The sequence below is a fragment of the Camponotus vicinus genome, unplaced genomic scaffold, assembly GCF_025532165.1.
Source record: "Camponotus vicinus isolate PSW18456_S1 unplaced genomic scaffold, iyCamVici1.0 SCAF_6, whole genome shotgun sequence".
NCBI lineage: Eukaryota > Metazoa > Arthropoda > Insecta > Hymenoptera > Formicidae > Camponotus > Camponotus vicinus.
The window spans coordinates 14,209,664-14,232,185 of NW_028141978.1; the positions used below are offsets into that span (position 1 = coordinate 14,209,664).

Below are 22,522 nucleotides of genomic sequence, written 5' to 3' on the forward strand. Positions count from 1 at the left end.
ATGATATACGAGTAAATAATTAATAACACTTAAATAATTAATGACACTTAATAATTGACATTTTTATTACATGTGTAAAGTAGTGGGCAACCCAAAATATTGCAATGTTGCTGCAATGTAACGATTGTCTGTGCTGTATGGGATATAACGTCGGAGAAGGTGTTGAACATACGGGAGAATATTAAGAATAGAGGGTTTTATTTGTGTGGCAAATTTTGCTTTATACCGGAAAATTTTCCTTTATTCTGAAATAATTGACTCTCTCTCTCTGTAAACTGAAAGTTTCTTTTCTCTTGTCTTCTCCTCGGCTACACATTTGCTATGTTGCATGGTCACATGACAATGCGTAGAACAAAGAAGCGAGTGACAGACAGAGATAATTGTCAATGCGAGAGAGAGGAGGGGAGGAATGATATTTTCATGCATTCTGCGCCCAAGGTGTCATTAGAATAAAATTATTGAGACGAGATTTGAAATAAAATGACGAGATAAAAGGGCCTTGTAGATTACACTTGAATAGATATATATAGAAAAACGAAAATTTAATAAGTCTAAATAATACACATATATATTTATGAAATTTTATGTAATTGAATATTATATAATTAATAAATATATAATATACGAATAAATAATTCATATATATATATATAATAAATAATTATGTACAATTAAATATCAATTATTAGATAGTAATACACAGAACGTTTCTCATCCTGGAAATTATCCCTAGAATTTGAATATATTAAAGTCATCCTTTTTGTTGATGCAAAAATTACGTTGATATTATATTGTATTTTTTTTATAATATCAATAATAAGCAGATATTTGAAATGATCAAGTTAGATAAAACATATATATTTAATACAGCAATAAAAAATTAATTAATTAATATCTCATCAGAGAGAGAATTTTACAATAAATATACATATATTGTCTGTAAATATTTCCTTCCCTTTCTATTAACTTTAAAAAAATTATTTATATTTGGTAATTAATCTATTTAATATTTTAATGCGACTATGTATTTTATGCGATATTTATTAAGCCCAGTATTGACTTATAACAAAGTTTATATATCTTTGAAAGAACAATTCTTTTATTTGTTTATCATACGTATACAATGAGTGTTCATACAATATACGTTTTACTTAAATCGATAAAATTGCGACATTTACCCATTTTGCATTTAAAATGCGATTCATCGAATGCCTCTGAACTGGCGGGATCTTCAACGTCCCTAACTAGAGTAAAATCCCGTTATTCTGTATTCTTCGCTATCCTGAATGACATGCTATTCTGGACCAGCTGTTCCATTGTAGATTGAAATTCCCCCCTCTCGCGTCCTTCTCCCACATGAGCATTTGCCACGTGACCGTATGATCATGCGTAAAGCGAGAAGGTGAATGAAAGATGGAACATGCAATGACATTTCTATTTTATCGTTAGAATAGAATTGAAATTTCAGAATAGTAAGCGAGCTTGATTTCGACGTTATCAGAATTAAATGATTCTACTGCAGCGCGTTTTTTACATGCCCGCAGATAAATATAAGTCTAGCGTCTTTTAATGTGACAAAGCAAACAGCTGATCACGTGATTAAGATTTGTCTTGTTCGAACAATCGCGCGCGAGAAACACGAAAACTCGAATGGAACGGTTATCAGAATTTCAGAAAATACGAAAGAATAATATTTCAAAAAAAGGAGAAAATTATATTTCCTATACAATTTACTCTGAATGTATTATTTCGAAGTAATAATAGATATTTTGTATTTTCAAATAATGCTCGAATATGTAAAATTATGTTTTTTAAATCTCTAAAAATCTCTAAGAATATCATACAATTGCTGTACCATTCAAATTTCTTCTATCCCCGTATTAGATAATATAAAATGCCGATATCGTAAATTAACAGCGAAAAATATCAATTTAATTACTTGAAATTTTTTATTTGTTCTTATTGTGGAAAGTTTTCAATTCTGGATAGCATTCGTAGCTAAATAACTAAAAGTTAGGATAAATTGCAATTTCTCTCTTTCTCTTCTCCTCCTCTGTCACAATTTAAAAAAAATATTATATACACGTTATTCTTGATATGCATGCTTTCTTATAGAAATAAAGTTATTAAAATTAGAAAAATTACAAAGACATGTATGTGTGTATGTGTGTGTTTTGCTCCCCCTTCTCCTCCATTCTTTGCTATCAAATATTTGATACATGTTCATGGATACTATAAACATTTATTACATCACATAAGTACAATTGAACACCAAGGGGTTACTAAATTATTGTTGTGTTATTGTTGTTATTTATCATTGTTATTATTGTTATTGTTATTACCATCACTTATTTATACATCTATGCTAAGTCACTTGCGGCTTTGCGCATTCATAAATATATATTTTTTTGTCTTACACAAATACATATTCTCTTAAATATACCTTTCTTTCTGTACAATCTATGTACACATTAATATATACACATACACATATATATCTGTATACTTATGCGCATATATATAAGTATACATACACATATGTTTTTGCATTGTATCAGTAATTTGGATGAATAACAAGCGATATAATTAGTAATGGATTCAGATACATCGAATCACTTCAAATATCGAGAAAATTTCGAATCATTTCGTATATTACTCTAAAGCAAGAAATTCTTAAAAATTTAAAAGTCTTAGAAATTTGAAAGTTCTGAAAGCCTTAGAAATCAACACTATTATTACAATATTAGTATTAAATGTAATGTAAAAATTCAAATTTTTATCCAAGAGATAGTCAAATGTGTTTGATAAATGTTTTATTCAATTGGGAAAGATATTTTATAAATAATTATCTATTTATATATAATTGAATTAATGTTTTATAAATTTATATCATAGCAAAACTTTTATATAAATAAAAACTAAAGAATATACTTTAGAATATGGAATATTGAGAGTAAATGTTATCTTTCTTTTTCTTTCTATATACGTGTCAAAATTAACAATGTAAGAAATTTTTCTATAAAACAAATCTTTAATATTACTAATTATTAATAAGGAAAATTAATATCCAATTACTAATAAGAGAAATATATAGATTCAATAATATAAATAAGATATTGTTTTTGCATGTAAATATTAACAAAATATATTTTTTTCATTATGACATATTATTGTTGCAATCCACTTGGTATTTTATATAAATGTAAATGGTAATTGCTTCTTCATTTTATACATTTCAGATATATATATTGAGTACATTTAAATATCATATAAATATACATATATACAAAAAAAAAAAGATTTTCCAGTATTCAAGATTTTCAACATTTTCGAAATAAATTTTCAAGACTTTCAAAAATTTTTCTTTCCAAATAATGTTCAAAGCAATTTGAATTTTTATATATGTTCGAATTATTGGAAAATTTTCGAAAAAGAGATCCGAACGCTCATTACTAGATGTGAATTACTTAGAATATTAAAGGGCTTTACTTTCTTTGCAGTACACATACAAAAGTGTTCTATACTTTTTTGTACACACAAAAGCCAAATACATCTTATTCTGTTTAACTGATAGATTGAGTTTATCGAAGATAAATCGAGAAATGGTTAAAATTTGACTATATAAGAAGAGAACTAGTCATTATAATCATTAAGATCTTGCAAATGCATGCGTAATATACATCATGGATTTTAAATATAACTCGAGTTGATACTACTGAGAGAATTTTGTGTATGTGTGTTTTGTGTGTAAGATTATTATTCTATTAATAAATAGCATAAAATATATTAGCAACCGAATCAAATGCTTTCAACTAATAAAAAATATTAATGGTGCAATAATCGTTTATTGTCATGTAAATTCGCGGTGATAATCCAAATTCATAGTGACATGATCCAATTCACATCGCATACTTAAATAAAATATGTAATTGATATATATATATATAATATATAATATATGTATATATATATATATATATATATATATATATATATATAAGCTTTAAATTAAAATATCAACTAATAATTTTATCAAAGTATAATATTTTAGAAGTGTAAATAACAAATATTTACACTTTCAAAAATACATTAACATTTTCGATAACTATCAACTGATTGTAACATTCCATTTTTATATATATTAATTATTATAAAATAAAAATAAATACACCTTTTTACATAAAGTGCAAGAGAATAAGAATTATATTATAAATACTTATATATATATATATAATATACTCTTTTGGAATGAAAATTTGTTTTTAACTGCTAAAGATTTTTCATTATCAAATCAATTTGTAACCTAAACAATTATTATATTAAATAAGTATCAATTTGACAAAGATGAATATAAATTAAATTATTATATATAAGAGCAAATATATTATGTACATATAGTGTCATGCATATTAACAAGATCTCAATCAAAATCTGATTGCTTAGGCTGATTCTTCGGCCAATTTGAAAAGTTAAATAATAAAAATACCAAGGAAAGTTTTATCCATTTTTCGTAATTCTTTTAATCCATAATATTATATGTCTATATTTCATTTTTAATCTCTAATATTATATATCTTTAACATTAATTGTAAGCCTTCAAGTCTTGAAAATATAAAATTTTGAAGTTAATTGAAGAATTTGATTTTGTTATCTATTTGTAATATATTTCTAAAGTTTAATTTATGAGAAGACTCTTATATTTTCAACTATTAATTATTTAAAAATTATTGGTAGCTAACATTTACAAAGAGAAAAAAAAAATGATTCCAAATTGTTCAAAAAATGAATGTAATTTATATAAGAACTATGAAATATGCTATATTCCATTTTTAAATGTTCATAATAATTCATTTCTTGTATAGATTAGACATAGATGATAGATTTAATTTGTATTTAACTAAAAATTAACACCTATTTAATATAATAATTGTACATATTATAAATTAATTTAATGATAAAAAATTATGCACATACATATTTATTCAGATCTTTTAATCAAGATCAATTTTCTTTTTCTTTTCTATTATTATTGTATTGTACTACCCTTGTTCAGTCTTAGTCAATGAGAATTAAACAAAAGTAAAAATCAGAAAAAGACATTTAAAATCAAATAGGAACTAGAAATAGGACGATATCTAATTGATTTGGGTCCCATAAATTAGTAATTATAATATTTTCACTGCTATTCATGTGTTATGATTTAACTATAATTCCATCAAAGTATTGTAATTATTATGATTAACTTTAGCTCTTATACGTTGGAACAGTTTAGTAAATTTTTTTCATATATATCTATTTTGTTGCGGTGCTATAATGAAGAATCATATATTAGTATAATTTGCTATAGCCACAAAAACGTTTCTCTCTATACATTTTTGCGCGTTTAAAAGTTAATTAGGACTTATATTAGCTATTTTACAATTATACGAGGAATGTATAGAAAATTATAGATCCCGAGTAACTGATCTTTAAATACAAATTTTATAATACGAATTGCGAATGTATTATCGCCGTCGTATGTCTCAAGATTTTATATTTCTATAACACTTCATATAACTTATATATATATAAAATAATCTGATCTTGATTTAAGCGTATGCACCGCGCGATTCATATCGTGCTCGTCACTCCATAAACATAAGTATTCTTTCTTCATATTAAGCTATTTGTAATACCTCAGTTTCAAGAGAAGCACTGCTTAAAGAAATGCACTCCTTTTTTTCTTCTTGAGCTTTGCGATTGATATTAATTGTCAACGATTTGTCATGGCAGTAGTAAATGGCAGCTTGTTAAACGAGTTTCAACTCGTTTGAATATCGAGATAAAGATGGGAGAGCTGGTTCACAGATTGACCGTTAAGATTCATTAGGAATTAACGGTTTTGCAGTACACATGCACACACATCTATGTATGTATATCTGCTCGAAGTATTCTTATAGGCAAAAATAAGTCCTCTTTCAAGGAAAAAAAGAAAAGGAAAAGAATATTATAGAATAATATTCATTCAATCGCTCGAGGTCGACGGTTTACTGTCTAACGTCTGCTCAAAAAGATAAAGTGCTCTATGAAGAAATTCATACTGTTCAGCTGTTTGCACCATTCCTCCCCTGTCGCATCTAAAATATTAAAAATACTAGTGTATTTGTGAAATTCAAAAATGTTTCATGTATATAAAGCTTTTATTGTCTTACCTCATTTGACATAGGATACCCAATATGTCGACATTTCCATCTCTCATGAGTTGAATCATTCCTATCGCTAACGCTATAAAACAGCCGGTTCGTCCTATACCCGCGCTGCAGTGAACGACTGCTGGCCCCGGTAAAGAGTTTACTTCCGCAGCCATGCTAACAAGTGCGTCTGCAGTTTGAGGTACGGCATGATCCGGCCATGAATCGTACCTAATTGATATATTTCAGATTTTAATATATGCATAAAATTCAACGACAAGTTATAGAGGTCTCTCTTTCTCTCTTCAGTTCCCATTACAATAATCACAATAGTTTTCGCTTAAATATCGTCTGATCAATTACTATTAATATATAAATGTAGATTTATCTTCCAATAACTGTTCTATAATCATACCGGATGGGTTAGGCGAGTAATAAACTACAGGTCAGCTATCAAATAAATATGAAGATAAGCCTGAGGCTCGTTCGAAAGATAAAGATTGAGAAATTACAAGGATTCAAGCGAAAACTAGAATATTGGAAAGGAAATAATAATTGTACCAATAATGCTGCAAATGTCTCCTTTCTCCTTCATGCCTGATTTCTATAGTTCTAATGGTATATCCGTTCTTCACATCAATATAGTTGACGATAACGGTGAAAGGTCCAGCTTGTATACGGCTGTTCACGTCGAAGGGAAAATATGCGTCACACTTGGCTTTAGATGCTTCATGCAATCTAGTTATCATGACAATTACAGGAACTTTTTCTGCCCAAATCATTCTCCAGAAATCCGCTATCGTGTGAGCTAATGGTCCCTGTGTCGCGATATATCTACCGTCTTCGCCGTCATATCCCTATAATTTGTTCGATCTATTGTATTCTTTCGCGCAATCAATCTTATATATATATAATTACATTACGTTACATACACGAATGTAGTTGGCGTTTATGTAGCCAGTAAGAGGATCGTCGGAGGAACCTGGTAGAATCACTCTCGATTGCGGATTGGGCAAAACGGAGCAGTATCGATTCTTTACTCCTGAGCCGCAAACATCTACTTTCTCCGGGAGATTTAATGGCACCTCCCAAAATTCTTTGTACAATGTTGCTGGATCAGTAACGACTTTCTTCAGTTGAGTTCTCGATAATACATTTCCTGCGCTTAGCAGATATTCTTCCGCCGTACATTCTCGAGTAGGAGTAACCATATGTGGCGGACTTTCAGGAGCTGTTGCTAATTCTATGGTTAAACTTGTGCTCGATCCACGTCGTTCCAACAGACCTTTCGCTTTTATACGTATCGCTTCTGGTCTACGTTCAGGTGTCGCGACGGACATCACCTGTTAATGTAAAAGGATATAAGAGTATTCCTATTGCAATAATTTGATAGATATTTAAATTATACATTAATAGATTTCTCTTACCTCTGGTAAACCTGACGTTTGAACAACTGGTTGTACCGAATGAGTGGATGTAGATTGCTTTGCAAATACTTCATGAACCCATTTAGCTTCCACAGATCCTTTTGTGTCTTTACTATACTTGTCCGACTGGCAAATAGCACCTTCCTCTACTAAATCCTGCTGATCGCCATCTTCAGTATCTTTTTCACGCGACATTTGTTTCCGCAGCCATAACAAGATCTATTAAAAAGTGTTTATTGTTATATGACTATAATAATGCAAATTGCAAATATGTTTCATACATTTTTATAAGCTTTTAAAATAATTATTTATTCTTGAAAGAGAAAAAAGATCTCTATATATTCGTTTCTTTACAGACTACACTAGGAAATATGTATAATAAATATGCGCTTACTAGAAATGTAAAAAGAATAGTGCCAGTGATGACAAAAAGCGTCACAAAGAAAGGCAGTTGCCAATCTAGCCATGATAGAGAAGTCCTGGAATGTACCCCCTTGTCTGTCTGACTGCTGAGTTGAGCCACTTGGAGATCCATTCCAGCATCATCCAGTCCAGTCATGGACTGTCGGATCCTGTATTTAAAATACTTTCAGATAAAGAGAATAAAATAAAAATATATATCTTAATATATATTTCATATTAACTGAATAAAATTATCTTTGATACATTGGAGTATTCTGTGATGAATCACCTGTGATGAGACCTCGCAGGCATTCCCTTTATAAATGGCAAGGAAATTGGCACTACTGTATCCTTATGCCACTTCTGTTCACTGATCAAATAAAATTTCTCTATAGGATTTATATTACCGCTATTATTGATTGTTGCATCGTAATAATTTATATGATTTGCATAATGATGACTCAAGGAAATACTCGTACCATCTGTAATGAAAATTAAAAATGCATTATATATTCGAAATTTTTCAACATACCCTAAAAGTATTATTGTAAATATTATTTGCAAAATTTTTTTCCAATCATATATAAGATATATTCCTGTAATGTTAAGCGAAATGACAAAGAGATTGACATATAGATATTTTCAAGTCTATCATCTGAAGAAAAAAATTGCATAAATTATCCCATGCAGCACGGACTATTGTTGTTACATTGCAGCAATATTGCAATGTTGCTGCAATGTAACAACAATGGTCTGTGCTGTATGGGGCATATATATCTTATTTTATCCCATACAGCACAAAACATTGCAGTAATATTGCGGCAATATGCAATGTTGCTGCAATGTTACAGCAATATTAATAATATTGCTGCAATATTCTGTGCTGTATGGGATAATTTATGGGATAGTTGTTTAATAAATAACCCAGCAAACACCAAATAACAATTATATAACTGTTAGTTGTAACTTCCTACTCAATAATATAACTGTTACATGTTATGTAACAGTAATATAACATGTAACAGTTATATTATTGAATGGGAAATTACAACAATTATATAAATGTTATTTGGTGTTTGCTGGGAAGTTAAATTTTATGAATGAGACCGGAAGAAAACACGGATACAGGTGAATTTACATAGAATATTAGAAAACGAGGACACAGGAAGACTCGAGACAGATTGTCAGTCGTGAGTAGTACACATATGTACGACACGCACATCCTAAATAACACTACATATCTCCAAGTCGGAACGTCATAAATAAATCCGCATCCTGTTTTCGAGTGTTGCAACAACAGAACAGCGGATACGCGCGAGCGTGTGTGTGTGCGCGCGTATCATGTGTAGGCGCGCGCGCGAGGGAGGGAGGGGGAAGAGGATTATACTATCGTGCTTGTTTGATCGATACCTCTCGTCAACAGCATATACGCCAATATCGCGAGCACCGTATGATTGATGTGCGATCCACGAGCAGCCTGGCGAGTCGACAGCAGCGACCGCGTGCACGAGACGGCCATATTGCGATAGAATCGAAATCGAATGCGACGCTCGCGGCGCAAACTCCTCGGGAGAACTGCCTGGCCTGGCCTCAAGACCTCAAGAGACGTTCGCGGCGTCTCGCTTCTCGCTCCTCGCACGCCTTGACCCGAGCTTCGGTTCTATTCATACTGTTGGCAACCGGCACCGCGCTCGCTTCCACTCTGTCGCGCGTAGTACGCGGGAGTAAGCGCGCGACCAATCAGGATCGCGGTGGCGTCGCCGGCCAATCGCGGCGCGCGCGCGACGCGCGCTATTCAATAGCGGCGAGGGGGAGGGGCGGAGGGGAGGGAGGAGAGAGTCGGCGTGAATGAAAGCGCAGCACGTGCGATTAATGCGACGGCGTCAATCGCGGGGATCGACATTTCGCGTTTTATATATCGATGGGGACGCGGCGAGAATTATTTGTTCCCCCGGTAACACAATGAATTCTCTGCGCGTAATACCGTATACGTGTCATCGAGATATAATGGAAGGAGGTAAGAAGTCATTGTCTCGGATTTCTCGTTTGAATTGGCGTCATTGCCGTCATTGCTCGTCACGCCGAGCGAATTAAAGCGCCTTCCCGTCTTGCGATAACGCGGCATGATTCATTTTTCAATCTTTCTAGGTTAGCTTTAAAATTATAATCGTTCGAGGAAACGTGTTAGGTCAAGATTTTTTTTTATTTCGTAAACACGCAGTGGCGTGTTTATTTTACCAATACGCCAACCACGTTGAAGCGTAGGGCGGCAGATTTTTGGGGGCGGCAATTTTCGGAGGCGGCGAAATTATTCTTCCTTAAGGACCCGCACAAAACATATAATGCGGAAAATGGATTTCGGTGGATTGTTTGAAACTTTAGAAATTTGTAGTTGATAATTAAAATTGGTTTAAAGCCAAGTTTGAGGGGCGGCAAAATTTCGAATGCGTAGAGCGGCAAGTTTGGTAAATCCGCCACTGTAAACACGTATAGATAATATACAAAGTGTTTGGCATACACTGAGAAAAAAGTTATAGTAATGGTAGCAAAAAAATAAAATTACTCACAAATAGCTGTTTTTAATAAGAAAATTTTGTATAGATAGGAAAGTGTAATAATTTTTTGTCTAAACAAAATTTGGTAAATTTCTTGAATTAATAAAACGATATTATTTCGTTACTCACATTTTGTGAGTAGTAATATGATTTGATCGTAGTTACAAAATAAATTTTCTTTTAGTATTTATTAGAACAAAATAATCTACTGTAGTAAAAAATGGTTTTGTTAAATGTAGTATGGAACGATATATGATATCGAGTTCGGAACAAACAATTTAGTATCGAAACAAACAATTTTTTAATAAATATTTAAAGTTGGTCAGTATTACTAAATATTTTGTACAGAGCTTTGATTCGGCAGAGGGCTCTCGTGTGGGCCACGCACAATAACGTGAACGACATGCACAGAAGAAAGGACAATACGCAGCGAGTACATTACGCATATCACGTCTATCAGTTTTGTACTGCGTGATTTTCTCTGCAATCACTCTGTTCGTTCTCATCAATATTAGTTTGTTTGATATGTATAAAACGAGAAAATATATTAGTGGTTTGTTCTAGATACTAAGTGAAAAAAGCAAGTGCAAAGACACAGTAAAATAATTAATAGACAATAAAGTGATAGACATTTGAAGTGACCGTTCAATTTTTCGGTTAGAGAAAGTTTCTTTCTCTAACTTTCTCTCACAATTTCTTCTTTATGGATAGAAAAGTTGAAACTTTATTAAAACATTGGGGCTTTCCGAAGAAATTATTTATTTTACGTTAACAAAAAAGTTTTTTTGGCTATATTATTCTTACGTAATTGTTTTGTTTCGGTAACAAAATATTCTATTTTTCACTTTCAAAATCTTTGTACATCATATAAAACAGTTGTGTATTATTAAATAAATGAATTCAACGAATTAAAATCGGCGTAGAAACCAAAGGTTTAATTGGTCGCATACCAACAATTAGTTTTTGCGTCAGTAACAAAATTTTGTTTGCTGATACAAAACATTTCAGTGTAGTGTTGTCAAATGTTTTCTTCGAAACTTGAGATCGTTCTAAAAGTATGTCAGATAAAAGGATTTTATAAAAGGATTTTGAGAGAGAAAAAAGTTGGTAATTTTCAATCTCAGGTAAGATCATTTTTCAAGCTCATGTGAGCGTATTTTCAATTTTATTATATAGAAATGTCGTCCTTTTTTATATAAATTGTTTCCTCGCAATATTTGGCGTTATAAGCGGATATATAGGATGGCCAAAAATTGAATAGTTTATTTACGAGATATTTTATATACTTTAATCTTATATAATTTTACATGCAACAAATGAAATATCTCGTAAAATATTCATTGTTAAATTATCTTACCTCGATATTATTATTACCTCGACCTTTTATGCACAGAATAATCAATTAGTATAAAGAAAACAGTTGTTTAAAAAAATATATAAATTTATAACGAATAATTACATTTTTTTTTAATACATTTAACACTTTATGTAAAACATGTATAATTTTGTTCTAGGCTAGAGCTGTGTGTTTTTGAAATTTAAAAATTAGAGATTTGAGAATTTGATCATTTCTTTTTTTTAATCGAAATTATAACTGTTTTACTTTTAAAATTGTAGCTTATAAAGTTGCTATATATTTTAGCTATTTTTTTTATATTGTGTTCTCTTGATAACAAATAACATAAATTGTGTCAATTTGTCCATGCATATATATAGGGTGTTTCAGAAATACTTCAACAAACCTTGGGGATATATATAAGATATATATATAAGATTATAAATTTCTAAAAAAATATATTTAGATATTTCAGATTTTATTTTTATATAATTATATATTTATTAAAAGATAAGCATGATTTTTTTCTGTATTTTTTTAAAAGTTTCAGAAATATATTTTCATTTACCTACAGAATAAAATATATTGTCTATATTATAATACAGAATAAGTTATATTGCTTATATAAGATGTTCTTATTTCTCTAAAAAAAAAAAACTCATTCTCTTTCTCTTCATATATGTGTATGTAATGTATGTGCAATTTTGTTTTTTAATTTTTCTTTAAATAACCATTAGTTTCAAAGATTAATAATCGCGTTAAAAGATTAAATGAATAATATTATATGTTACATGTGATTTTACAAGATCTGACAAATTTTCTCGTGATTCTTTGAAATATTAATAATTTTGAAAGAAATAGATAGATAGATAGATAGATAGAGAGAAACAGAGAGAGGAATTACTATAAAATAAAATATATTATAAAATAATGTATTCTCGCATTAATACATTGAAGCAAAATTTTGTACATCTTTTATTCTTCCAAAAAGATAGTGAATTTTTTCTTAAAAGCTCGAAAAATGGTTTATTTCGAGCGATAAAAATAGTGCCAATTAAGAAAAGAAAATTGATTGTTTCAGATTACAGTACAAACACCGACAACGAATAGAATTTATTTGGGTTTTTCTAAATTTTTATTAGCATTTTTTGTGGAAATAAGTGAAATAAATATTTTTATGATTTATATTGGCCTATTTCTCTAGTACTTGTGGACTCTTTTTACGCAGTTTTTTTCCATGTAAAAAAGAATGCGTAGAACGGATAATCCGCGTAAATTGAGGGACGGGTGTAAATTTATTTTTGATAATAAAAAGCGAGAAAACTACGATCTTTTTTTATCCTGGGAAAAAATCCATATATATGTGTGATCACACAAACAAATATAAATATATATAATTTTATGTAAAATATGTTCATATATGTTTTCTTTTTTTTTATATAATCTCTGTCAATACATACAGAAAAAATAATCAAAAGAATAATTAAAAAAATAATTAGAAAAATAATTTTTATACCTTAATTTCAGAAAAAATAAAATTTGAAGAAGTGAGAAAAATTATAAGAAGAATAATTGAAAAATAGAATAATTTTTTCACATTATGTTTTTTTTTTAAAGTAAAATTTGAAGAGATGAGAAACAGTTGCACATAATTATATACGAATTTATACATTATATATGGATAATTTTTTCTCATTTCTTCAAATTTTATTTTTTCTAAAATAATTGTATAAAAATTATTTTGCTATAATTATTTTTTCTGTATGTATTGACAGAGATTATATAAAAAAAAAAGAAAACATATATGAACACATTTTACATAAAATTATATATATTTATATTTGTTTGTGTGATCACACACATATATGGATTTTTTCCCAGGATAAAAAAAGATCGTACTTTTTTCGCTTTTTATTATCAAAAATAAATTTACATCCGCCCCTCAATTTACGCGGATTATCCGTTCTATGCGTTCTTTTTACATGGAAAAAAACTGCGTAAAAAGAGTCCACAAGTACTAAAGAAATAGGCCAATATAAATCATAAAAATATTTATTTCACTTATTTCCACAAAAAATGCTAATGAAAATCCAGAAAAACCAAAATATATTCTTTTCGTTGTCGCTGTACTGTAATCTTATGCAATCAACTTTCTCTTTTTAATGGGCACAAAGTCACTGTCGCTCGGAAAATATTACTACTACCAGTACTACTTCAATGAAAAATAACCGCGTAAAATGAGACCGCATGAATGAAAACCGCGTATAAAAAATCCACGTACAAATATTTACCGTGTGTAAAAAAACTCGGGTGAATCGAGGGACGAGTGTATTTTCATTACAACGTAAGATTCAAAATTAATGTAATTGACATCGATTTCGTCGAATGATCTGAAGCGTACAAAAGCTACGACACTCTGAATATCCTCGTAGACATTTTACGTAGTTCTCAAGAATATACCGATGATTCATGAAACCGGATATACATATTTGCCGTTCACGGTCGCTTAAACATCACATTCATTTCGCTACAAATCACGCTATTTGCATTTTTCTTTTATATATCTCTCTTTCTATTACACATGTTTCCACGCTATTTTGTGACATTTTCGTAATGAAATTATATATAGATAAAGTGACAAAAAGATTTTTAACATTTTCTCAGACGATTAATATTCTTTCTATCTTATACATTTTTTTTAACACAAAATTCATTCTTATATTATTATTTATTTTAACAGCGGTTATAATACGCGACAATGGCAAACGGTAATCATTGTGTAGTAGTTGAAAAATCAATAAGCAGCTTGTCGGAAATGTTCGATTGTGCAAATGTCTTAATTTCACACTAATGTCAAAAATAACGTGGATAAATGAACTTGTCTTTTGAAGATAAAAAAAACATGTCATTTAACTTGTCAAAAAATTTAATCGAACCATTTAAAAGATTTAAATATTTCTGTCTATTTTATGGTAAAACTAAAACGAAAAAAGGATCAAAGAAAAAAATACTAAATTACTTTGAAACTCACTCTTGTATGTGCGATTCTTTTTGTATGACGTAAAAATATTTTCTAAAAATATTCAAGCAACATCCAACCTCACCGGTAACGTATTTCAAAACGATAAAAAAGCCTGTACGAATATTCTCTTTCAACTCTCTCTGTTCTTTTCCCTTTATCTCTTCTTCTTTCTCCCTCTCTTTTATTCTCTCTTTTATTTATGTGTGCATGTTGTTCTCCTCTTTCATTTTTTTTTATGATCATATAAGATGTCTTGAAAATAAGTTTTTTTATTATCGTATCAATAAGTATCGATATATTTCAACGATATAATAAAGTGATGAATAATTGAAGAAAATATACTCATTATTCGATATATTATATACATATATTATTAATGAAAAGTTTTTATGTTTGAATATATGTTACATATTTTAGTCACGAGTAATTATATATGTAAAAATTATAAATTCTTTATTTCTCTCTGTCGAATTGATTTTTAGATTTTAGCCCTTTTATGTCACGAGAAATTAAGCTTAGAATTAAGCTTATTACTCTATAATTATATAGTTGAATTGAAGATTGTTCAAGGGAAAATATTGAGGAAAACTGTGCTCTCTTAATGATTGTAAATGATCAAATCAGTATAATCGGTAAATTATTCAATCTCTTATTTAAATCCATTTAATTCTATTTACTAAACTAATTAAATAAATTCTAATAAACTCCGTATAATTGAAATTAATTTCAAATTTATATCGCATAGAAAATATAGAAATTACTATCGCTTTTATTCTTGATATACGAATCATTTGATGATTTACCAAAAAATTAATCTTCGATATAATATGACTTTTTATACAAGATTTTTTTATACTAGATAATAGATGTTTTAAACAATAAAGCTTGCGTTCCATTTATATATTGACAGTATGTTTTATACATACATACATACATACATACGTGAATGGAACTACACATATTTTATATATGAATGAAACTCTATACATGTATAAATAATTTTTGAATATACAGGGTATCTACTTTTTGGAAAAAACATAGAAAACCTAGAATTCTCAGGAATTTTTATAGAATTTTATTGGGATTCAAGAAATTTTTCAAAAAATTCTCTCTTTTAATTAATAATTTTGCTCTCATATTAAAAACCAAGTGTGATTTATGCCTTTAAAATATAAAAATAAATATTAAAATATTAAAATATAATATAAATATTATAAATATATATTTATCTCTGTTTATATATATTTAATATCTCAATAAAATATTGAATACGCAATAGGTACATATTCCTTAACTATTCTGTAATTTTTAGCGATAAAGAAACGAAAATATTATGCGAGTGAAAAATATTTACCTACAAAGTTATTCAAAATTTTTTCCAGCATATTTACAAATCTAGCACTTGAAACTTAAGTAGCTCTGTCTCTTTCTTTCAATATGAAAGAAAAGGCATGCATAAATAAAAAAATTTATTTTAGAATGTCGCATCAAAGAATCTCTAAATTATTCTCTTTACTCGAAATTTTGGACAAAAATATTCCTGGAAAATCAGAGAATTTTCAAGGAATATTTTTACAAGATTTAAGCGTAGACACCCTGTATATCCTGCCAGTCTGTATCGGGATAATATAAGTAATACCGAACATATCCGTTCGCATCTTTCTCGGTCGCGTATACCTTGTCGAGACGAGAACGGAGACGATCCTTTCCCTGCTCTCTCAGAATGTTCTTGTCACGTGTCGTTAAGATCGTCGCGATCACTGGCATCACCCAGCGCACGTCGACACCGGGGTGGATGACAAGAACATGGCTCTGTAGATGAATCGCGCGGCTGCGTCGATACGGACACGCGTTGGACGCATCTGAATGGCGTCTGAACGGATTGCAAAATGACAGTCGACTGCATTCACCTCTTTCGCGCACGGCCGCGAAGGGGCGGCAGGGGATGGAGACGGGGGTGCATGCAGCAGACGCGCGCATTCGTGACACGGATACGAGCCGACCGACCCACCCTTCCTCAGGTAGCCTCGCTTTATATCGCCCTTGTGCATAGCCGTACCGCGACATGTCATCGAGAAAGAGCTTTTATCTTCGACCGATATAAGTAATAAATACAACAATAATTTGACTGTATAAAATAAATGTAAAAATAATTTCATCCCCCTCTTACATAATTTATATAGTCAGAGGCTTTTTTATGTTTTCTAGAAAACTGTTGAGCATCCGGCGCGTTGGATCTCCGAATTATCGAGAGTACAAAATTATTCAATAAACGAGATGATTGTTTGTGAAAATAGAAATATTAGAAATGTCTTAATGGAATTTAATATTTTACATTTCAGAGCATTAGTTGCTAATGTACCTCGAAAATGTGTGAATCTTCTCGCGACTTTGATAACGAGAAAAAAATATCCTAATCCTTAATATGTCTCTTTTTTAACATTTTAATAAGTTCTTGTTTAAAGAAAAGAGAGACAGCAAAGAGAAACAGAAAACAAAGTGTAAGGATTGGTAAGAACGGAAAGAGGGGGAGAATGTTGAATGAGAACTTCGAGGTCGACAAGAGGGTGTAGGGAGAGGAAGGAGGGGAGGAAGAGGGTTGGGGAGGTAGAGGGGATTAGAGAGGGGGACAAATCGGCCTTTATCGTTCGGGAAGGGTGAAGAAAGGAGATAGAATGTAGGTTAGTCTCGTCGGCGAACAGCGTCCCCAATCGATACCCACGCAACAAACTTTTATGCTTTCCTCCCCTTTCCCTCTCTTTTGTCAATCTTCCATCTTTTTACACTTAACTAGCGAAATTAATGTAATGTTTTCGAAAAAGCTAACACAAACAAAAGAGAAAAGTGGCTTTTTTTCGCGATCTCTAACGATATATTCATTATAACAGTGTTTAGATATTTTTAAAAAATAGTTGCTTAAAACATGTTTTAAATATTACATTATTAAATAAATATTTGAAGTATAATTTTTTTAAAAACGTGTTTAATATAAATTTGTGAAAAATATAATAAATAATCATTTTGATTTGTGTGCAATAAAATTTATTTTTTAAAATAATATTATTAATAAAAATTATTGTATTAAATATAAAATATATTTGTATATTACATTAATTTTTTTTAATATTTATTTTATTTTATCTTAATTAAAAATTAAATCGTCAGAGTTCAAAATTTTAGTAATAGAGACTTTCGACGTTTTTTCTATTCTTTTTATTGCACATTTTATTGAGAATTAAGTTGAATATAATTTATTTGCTTTTAAAATTATTATATCATATTGGAAGAAAATTAAATTAAAATAAAAAATCTATTTTTTTATATATATAATATAATGTGTGTGTGTGTGTGTGTGTGTGTGTGTGTGTGTGTGTATAAAGCGTGTATTATATCATTAAATAGTTATATATTCTATATATTAGAAAATATATAGAATATAAAATGTATATTCTATATTTAATATATAATAAATTATGTTTTAACTATATTTCAAAAATATATTTTTTTTGTTTTAAATATGATAACGAACATTTTTTGTCAAAATATCTGATTTTTAAAAAAACATTGAAAAAAACAATGCTTTGTTTTTTTAAGCACATATTTCTGAACAATCCTGCACTATACAGGGTGATTCTGAACAAACGTTTGTCTTTAAAATATCAAATTCTTGAATGAATTCTAAGACGATTTTTCCTCTTGCAAAATTTTGCCCGAAGCTTAGTTTTTAAACTATAAAGGAAAATAGTTAACTACTTACGGAACGAGTACAAGAGGTAGGCAGGAAAAACTATACTCTTTAGCTAATTTTAAGTACAATCTTTAATAGAATTTTAATTCGCGAGATTGGATACTAGAGATATATAATGGAAAAGATAGGAAACTTGAGAAAAAAACTGATATAACATTTTCTAATTTGGACAAAAAATTGACTAAAAGAATATCTGCAATTTGGATCTATATAAGATGCTTTTGGAAATGATCTTTCTGTAATAAAAAAATAAATATGTTGATAGTATTTAAATATTAATTGATAGAAATTTTAATTCATCCCTTCTACTTTTTAATATTTATATTGACATATGTATATTTTTGCTTGATAATAAATAATGTAATTGTTCGTAGCAGCTTATCTAATAATTTATAAGAGCAGGAGAGAAGGAAATTCTTTTTTAACAATTTTAACCGACCTATGTTATCTATTTCTGATTATATCTGCAACATATTAATCTTAATCAGTATCCTACGTGCGAAAAGATCTCTTTATAAAAATTATATTTACCAAAAATAAAGTAAACAAAGAGGAAACTTTCAACGATATAAACATTTAAAAGACAATTTTTTAAATATCATTTAAATTATTTCTAGATTATTTTATTTCGTTAAAGAATAAATATTTTTTTCATAAATAAGTGTGAAAAATCGTAAACAACTACATCATATCCGGTTTGCAGAAAATATTCTGCAACATACATCTCATTTAAGCACGAGATAATCAATGATTAAACAGGAAAACGGATACAGGATATTTCATTTTAAAATATCCAACAATCTGGAAAACTAATTGTAAGAATTACAAAAATGTTAAGAAAAAATGTTAAGAAAGAAAAGAGTTTTTGGAAACGACGTAACATGGTGAACATATGTAATAATAATTGTAATTTTTAATTTTTATGTTATTTTAAGATCAATTTGTTTTTTTTAAATAGAAATATTTTTTTAATAGATTAATTTTCTATTCTTCAAATACTACAATTTTCATTTAAAATATTTCTTGATGTTTGAAAAATATTTCAAAGTAAAAGTATCAAAAATTCTTTTAAAATTCGCCCTTAACAATACCCTAGGATCAATAACGTACATGTGGCGAAAATCTGATTCTGTATTTCTGTGTCACAGGAATAGAAATAAGAAACCTTGAAACTCGTCACTTCTTCAGTGATCCCCCTCTACGAGGCTTGTTGAATGAGACGAAAAGAGATATGAAAAGAATAAAAGTTATCGTCAGAGCATCAGTATTAGAAGTATAATGGGGAAATGACGTACGAGTTCGCCGAGTTCAATTATTATATCTTTTGAACTAACCAATAATCTATCATTTAATTTCGTTTTTTTTTTTATAACGAAAATGTCGGCGGAGATAATTATTTATCACAAAACTTTCCAATTTGTAGCATCATATAATTTCAAGACGTTAAGTTCCAAATTAAAATTTAATTGAAGAACTCTATTTGAAATTTAATTAAGAATAATAATGTCATTTATTTTTTGAAGTTCTCTTCATCTGCGAACAAATCCTTTTTCTCGTCCATTTTATAATTCTCACGTTTTTAATTCAGAAATTATTTATGTTCCGATATATTCGCTGAAGAAAATAATTTTCGAAAAGAATTCGTTGTTAAAGGATCACCCGGTCTTTTTCTGAGTTTATTTTCTAAATAGGATAAGACTATATTTATAGAGCAGAAAGGAATCCCTTACATTATATTACGGCTTTCGCACAGAACAGTAAAGAGAAGCAAGTGCGAAATGACGGATCTTTTGCTTGGATAAAGAGAAACGTCAAAGCGTCGCGCACACGCGATGCAAAGTCTATGCAACCTTCAATGGATTTCCGACCATTCGCATCCGCTCGCGGGACTAGAGTTCTTCCATTGAACGCGTAGCTTGACCTCTTCCTCTTTCCGTTCATGTCTCTGTCGCTTTTTTTCACCTTTTCTGCCCCACTTTTTCTCCAGTTTTCCGTCTTTGTAGACGCGATTTAGGGCAAATTCGTTATTGCTGAAAGGATTCTGGTATTCGTTCGCTTCGCAAATTGTTATTAACGTATTTATCGAGGGAGATATTGATCGAATCGCGGTTTTTCAATGAACTGCACTGCCGTCGCTAATGGCAATACAAGGGACAAGGCGATCCGGACTCGTCCACGGCGACCCACTTTTGAGGCTGTGACGTCGGACGGTCCATTCACCTTGCAGCTCGTTCAGAAACCAAAGCACGTGCCGTCATCGGTTACCTACAAATATACAAGGGAAGGATTTCTACAGTAAATAGTTCATCTCCTTATACATCGTAAAATATTCAATCTTAAATATTCCATATTGTTTATTCCCTTGCACTTGAGGAAAAGAAAGATAAAAATAAAATGTAAACATTTATGTACTCTACTGTTATGTTTTATTACATTATTCTGCTCATACCGCTCCGTTTAAATGTCAATCCGTGGGTCGCTAAAGCTTTGATCATTTTACTTAACCGTTGGAAAAATGCGTCCAAGTGATGAATTAGATCTTTGCCTCCTGAATGACTCTCATCTGGAAAAGATATCGCAAGGAGTGAAATTTTAAGGGCTGGTGATAAGCAATACATTTTTTCGAAATTTAATTTTCAGGAATAACGTTAGTGGAGCAATTATTAGATTATATTTCCTCCTATCGATCTCATTAATGCAGAATTAATCTAGAATTCTTAATATAGAAATCTTAATATAGAATTTTGGGGAATAATTGTCACTTGATTTTAATCAGCGAGATTCTAGTATCTTTTCCAGAATTAGAAATCTCTTTCTGCGAAAAGATCAGGATAGAGGGGTAGCTTGTTCTAGTGACCTAGTTTATCCCCGGGGGTTGAATGAACGGCGTTGAACGCCAGATGACGTCATTCTCGACCCCATTTCCGGTCTCCCCAGTGCAACCAGTTATCCAGCTTCGTGTCCCGTTGACCCGAAATTTCTCATGAATTGAAGGACACATTCGTTCATAACGAGTCGATCTGCCATGCATGAATGAATTCTCCGTTTCTGCATTACGTCGAGATAAGAAAAAATAGGCCCACATTTAAGGACGCGATTCAATGCGTTCTCTTATATAATAATATCTTTTACGATTCTTGTTTGCTTCGTGAAGAAAGAAAAATATTCATTAACCAAACAAGATATGCATTTGGAGTTTTTCAAGACTTCCAGACGCGTGACTTCCTGGCTGCGTGAGAATAATATGCTTTATTAAGAGTCAATAAATTGTTAGCTCACATTAAGATATTTATATAACCTCCTGTTATTGAGGAAGATATATTTCTCAATCTCGTTGAGATTGAAATTTGAAATTCTTAAAACTTTTCACGTGACTTCTGCAGATTTTTCATTGTTTTTCTTTCTTTTTATTAAAAATTGTAATTATTATTTATCGTAATTATTTCCACATCTACAATATTTTTACGATATTGCACTGCAATTAGTAAGATTGCAACATGGCTAAACATATAGGTATAATGTCCTTTACTGCTTTAGATAAATACAGTTTTTAATGTGATTATAACAATAATATATGATGCTTCTTGTTAAAATTAGTATATGTTCTAGATACACTATCCACACACAGTATAACAATAAAAAGACATATATTAAAATATACATGATATTCCAGCTTAAATATCTCTTTTGCTATTAATGATATATAAAAAAAATTATAAATTATTTTTTTTCCGCATTAATCTAATCATACTTACTTTTACGTTTCTTTTTACGTTATATTTACTGAATTTTTTGCTTGACATCATTAAAGAGATATTACAGGGGATGTCTCACTGTCGCAATACATGTATATTTTTCCTGG

The 22,522-nt window shown here is 30.0% G+C and overlaps 1 protein-coding gene across 3 annotated transcripts; it reads right to left on the reverse strand.

The window, feature by feature from the left end:
- Positions 1-4,098: 4,098 nt before the first annotated feature.
- Positions 4,099-16,805, reverse strand: LOC145972746 (tyrosine-protein phosphatase non-receptor type 5). Of its 3 annotated transcripts, none has more exons than XM_083101632.1 (8): positions 9,410-9,673; positions 8,289-8,481; positions 7,992-8,169; positions 7,598-7,816; positions 7,103-7,513; positions 6,732-7,027; positions 6,192-6,401; positions 4,099-6,116 (listed from the first exon to the last, which is right to left on the reverse strand). In XM_083101632.1, the coding sequence occupies exons 1-8, from the start codon at positions 9,516-9,518 to the stop codon at positions 6,005-6,007; spliced, it is 1,728 nt and encodes a 575-aa protein (XP_082957758.1). In that variant the 5' UTR covers positions 9,519-9,673; the 3' UTR covers positions 4,099-6,004. The 3 variants fall into 3 exon arrangements, with proteins under 3 accessions (XP_082957758.1, XP_082957760.1, XP_082957761.1); XM_083101634.1 differs by lacking the exon at positions 9,410-9,673 and adding an exon at positions 16,590-16,805 and having other exon boundaries at positions 4,100-6,116; XM_083101635.1 differs by lacking the exon at positions 9,410-9,673 and adding an exon at positions 9,138-9,357 and having other exon boundaries at positions 4,100-6,116.
- Between the last annotated feature and the right edge of the window lie 5,717 nt (positions 16,806-22,522).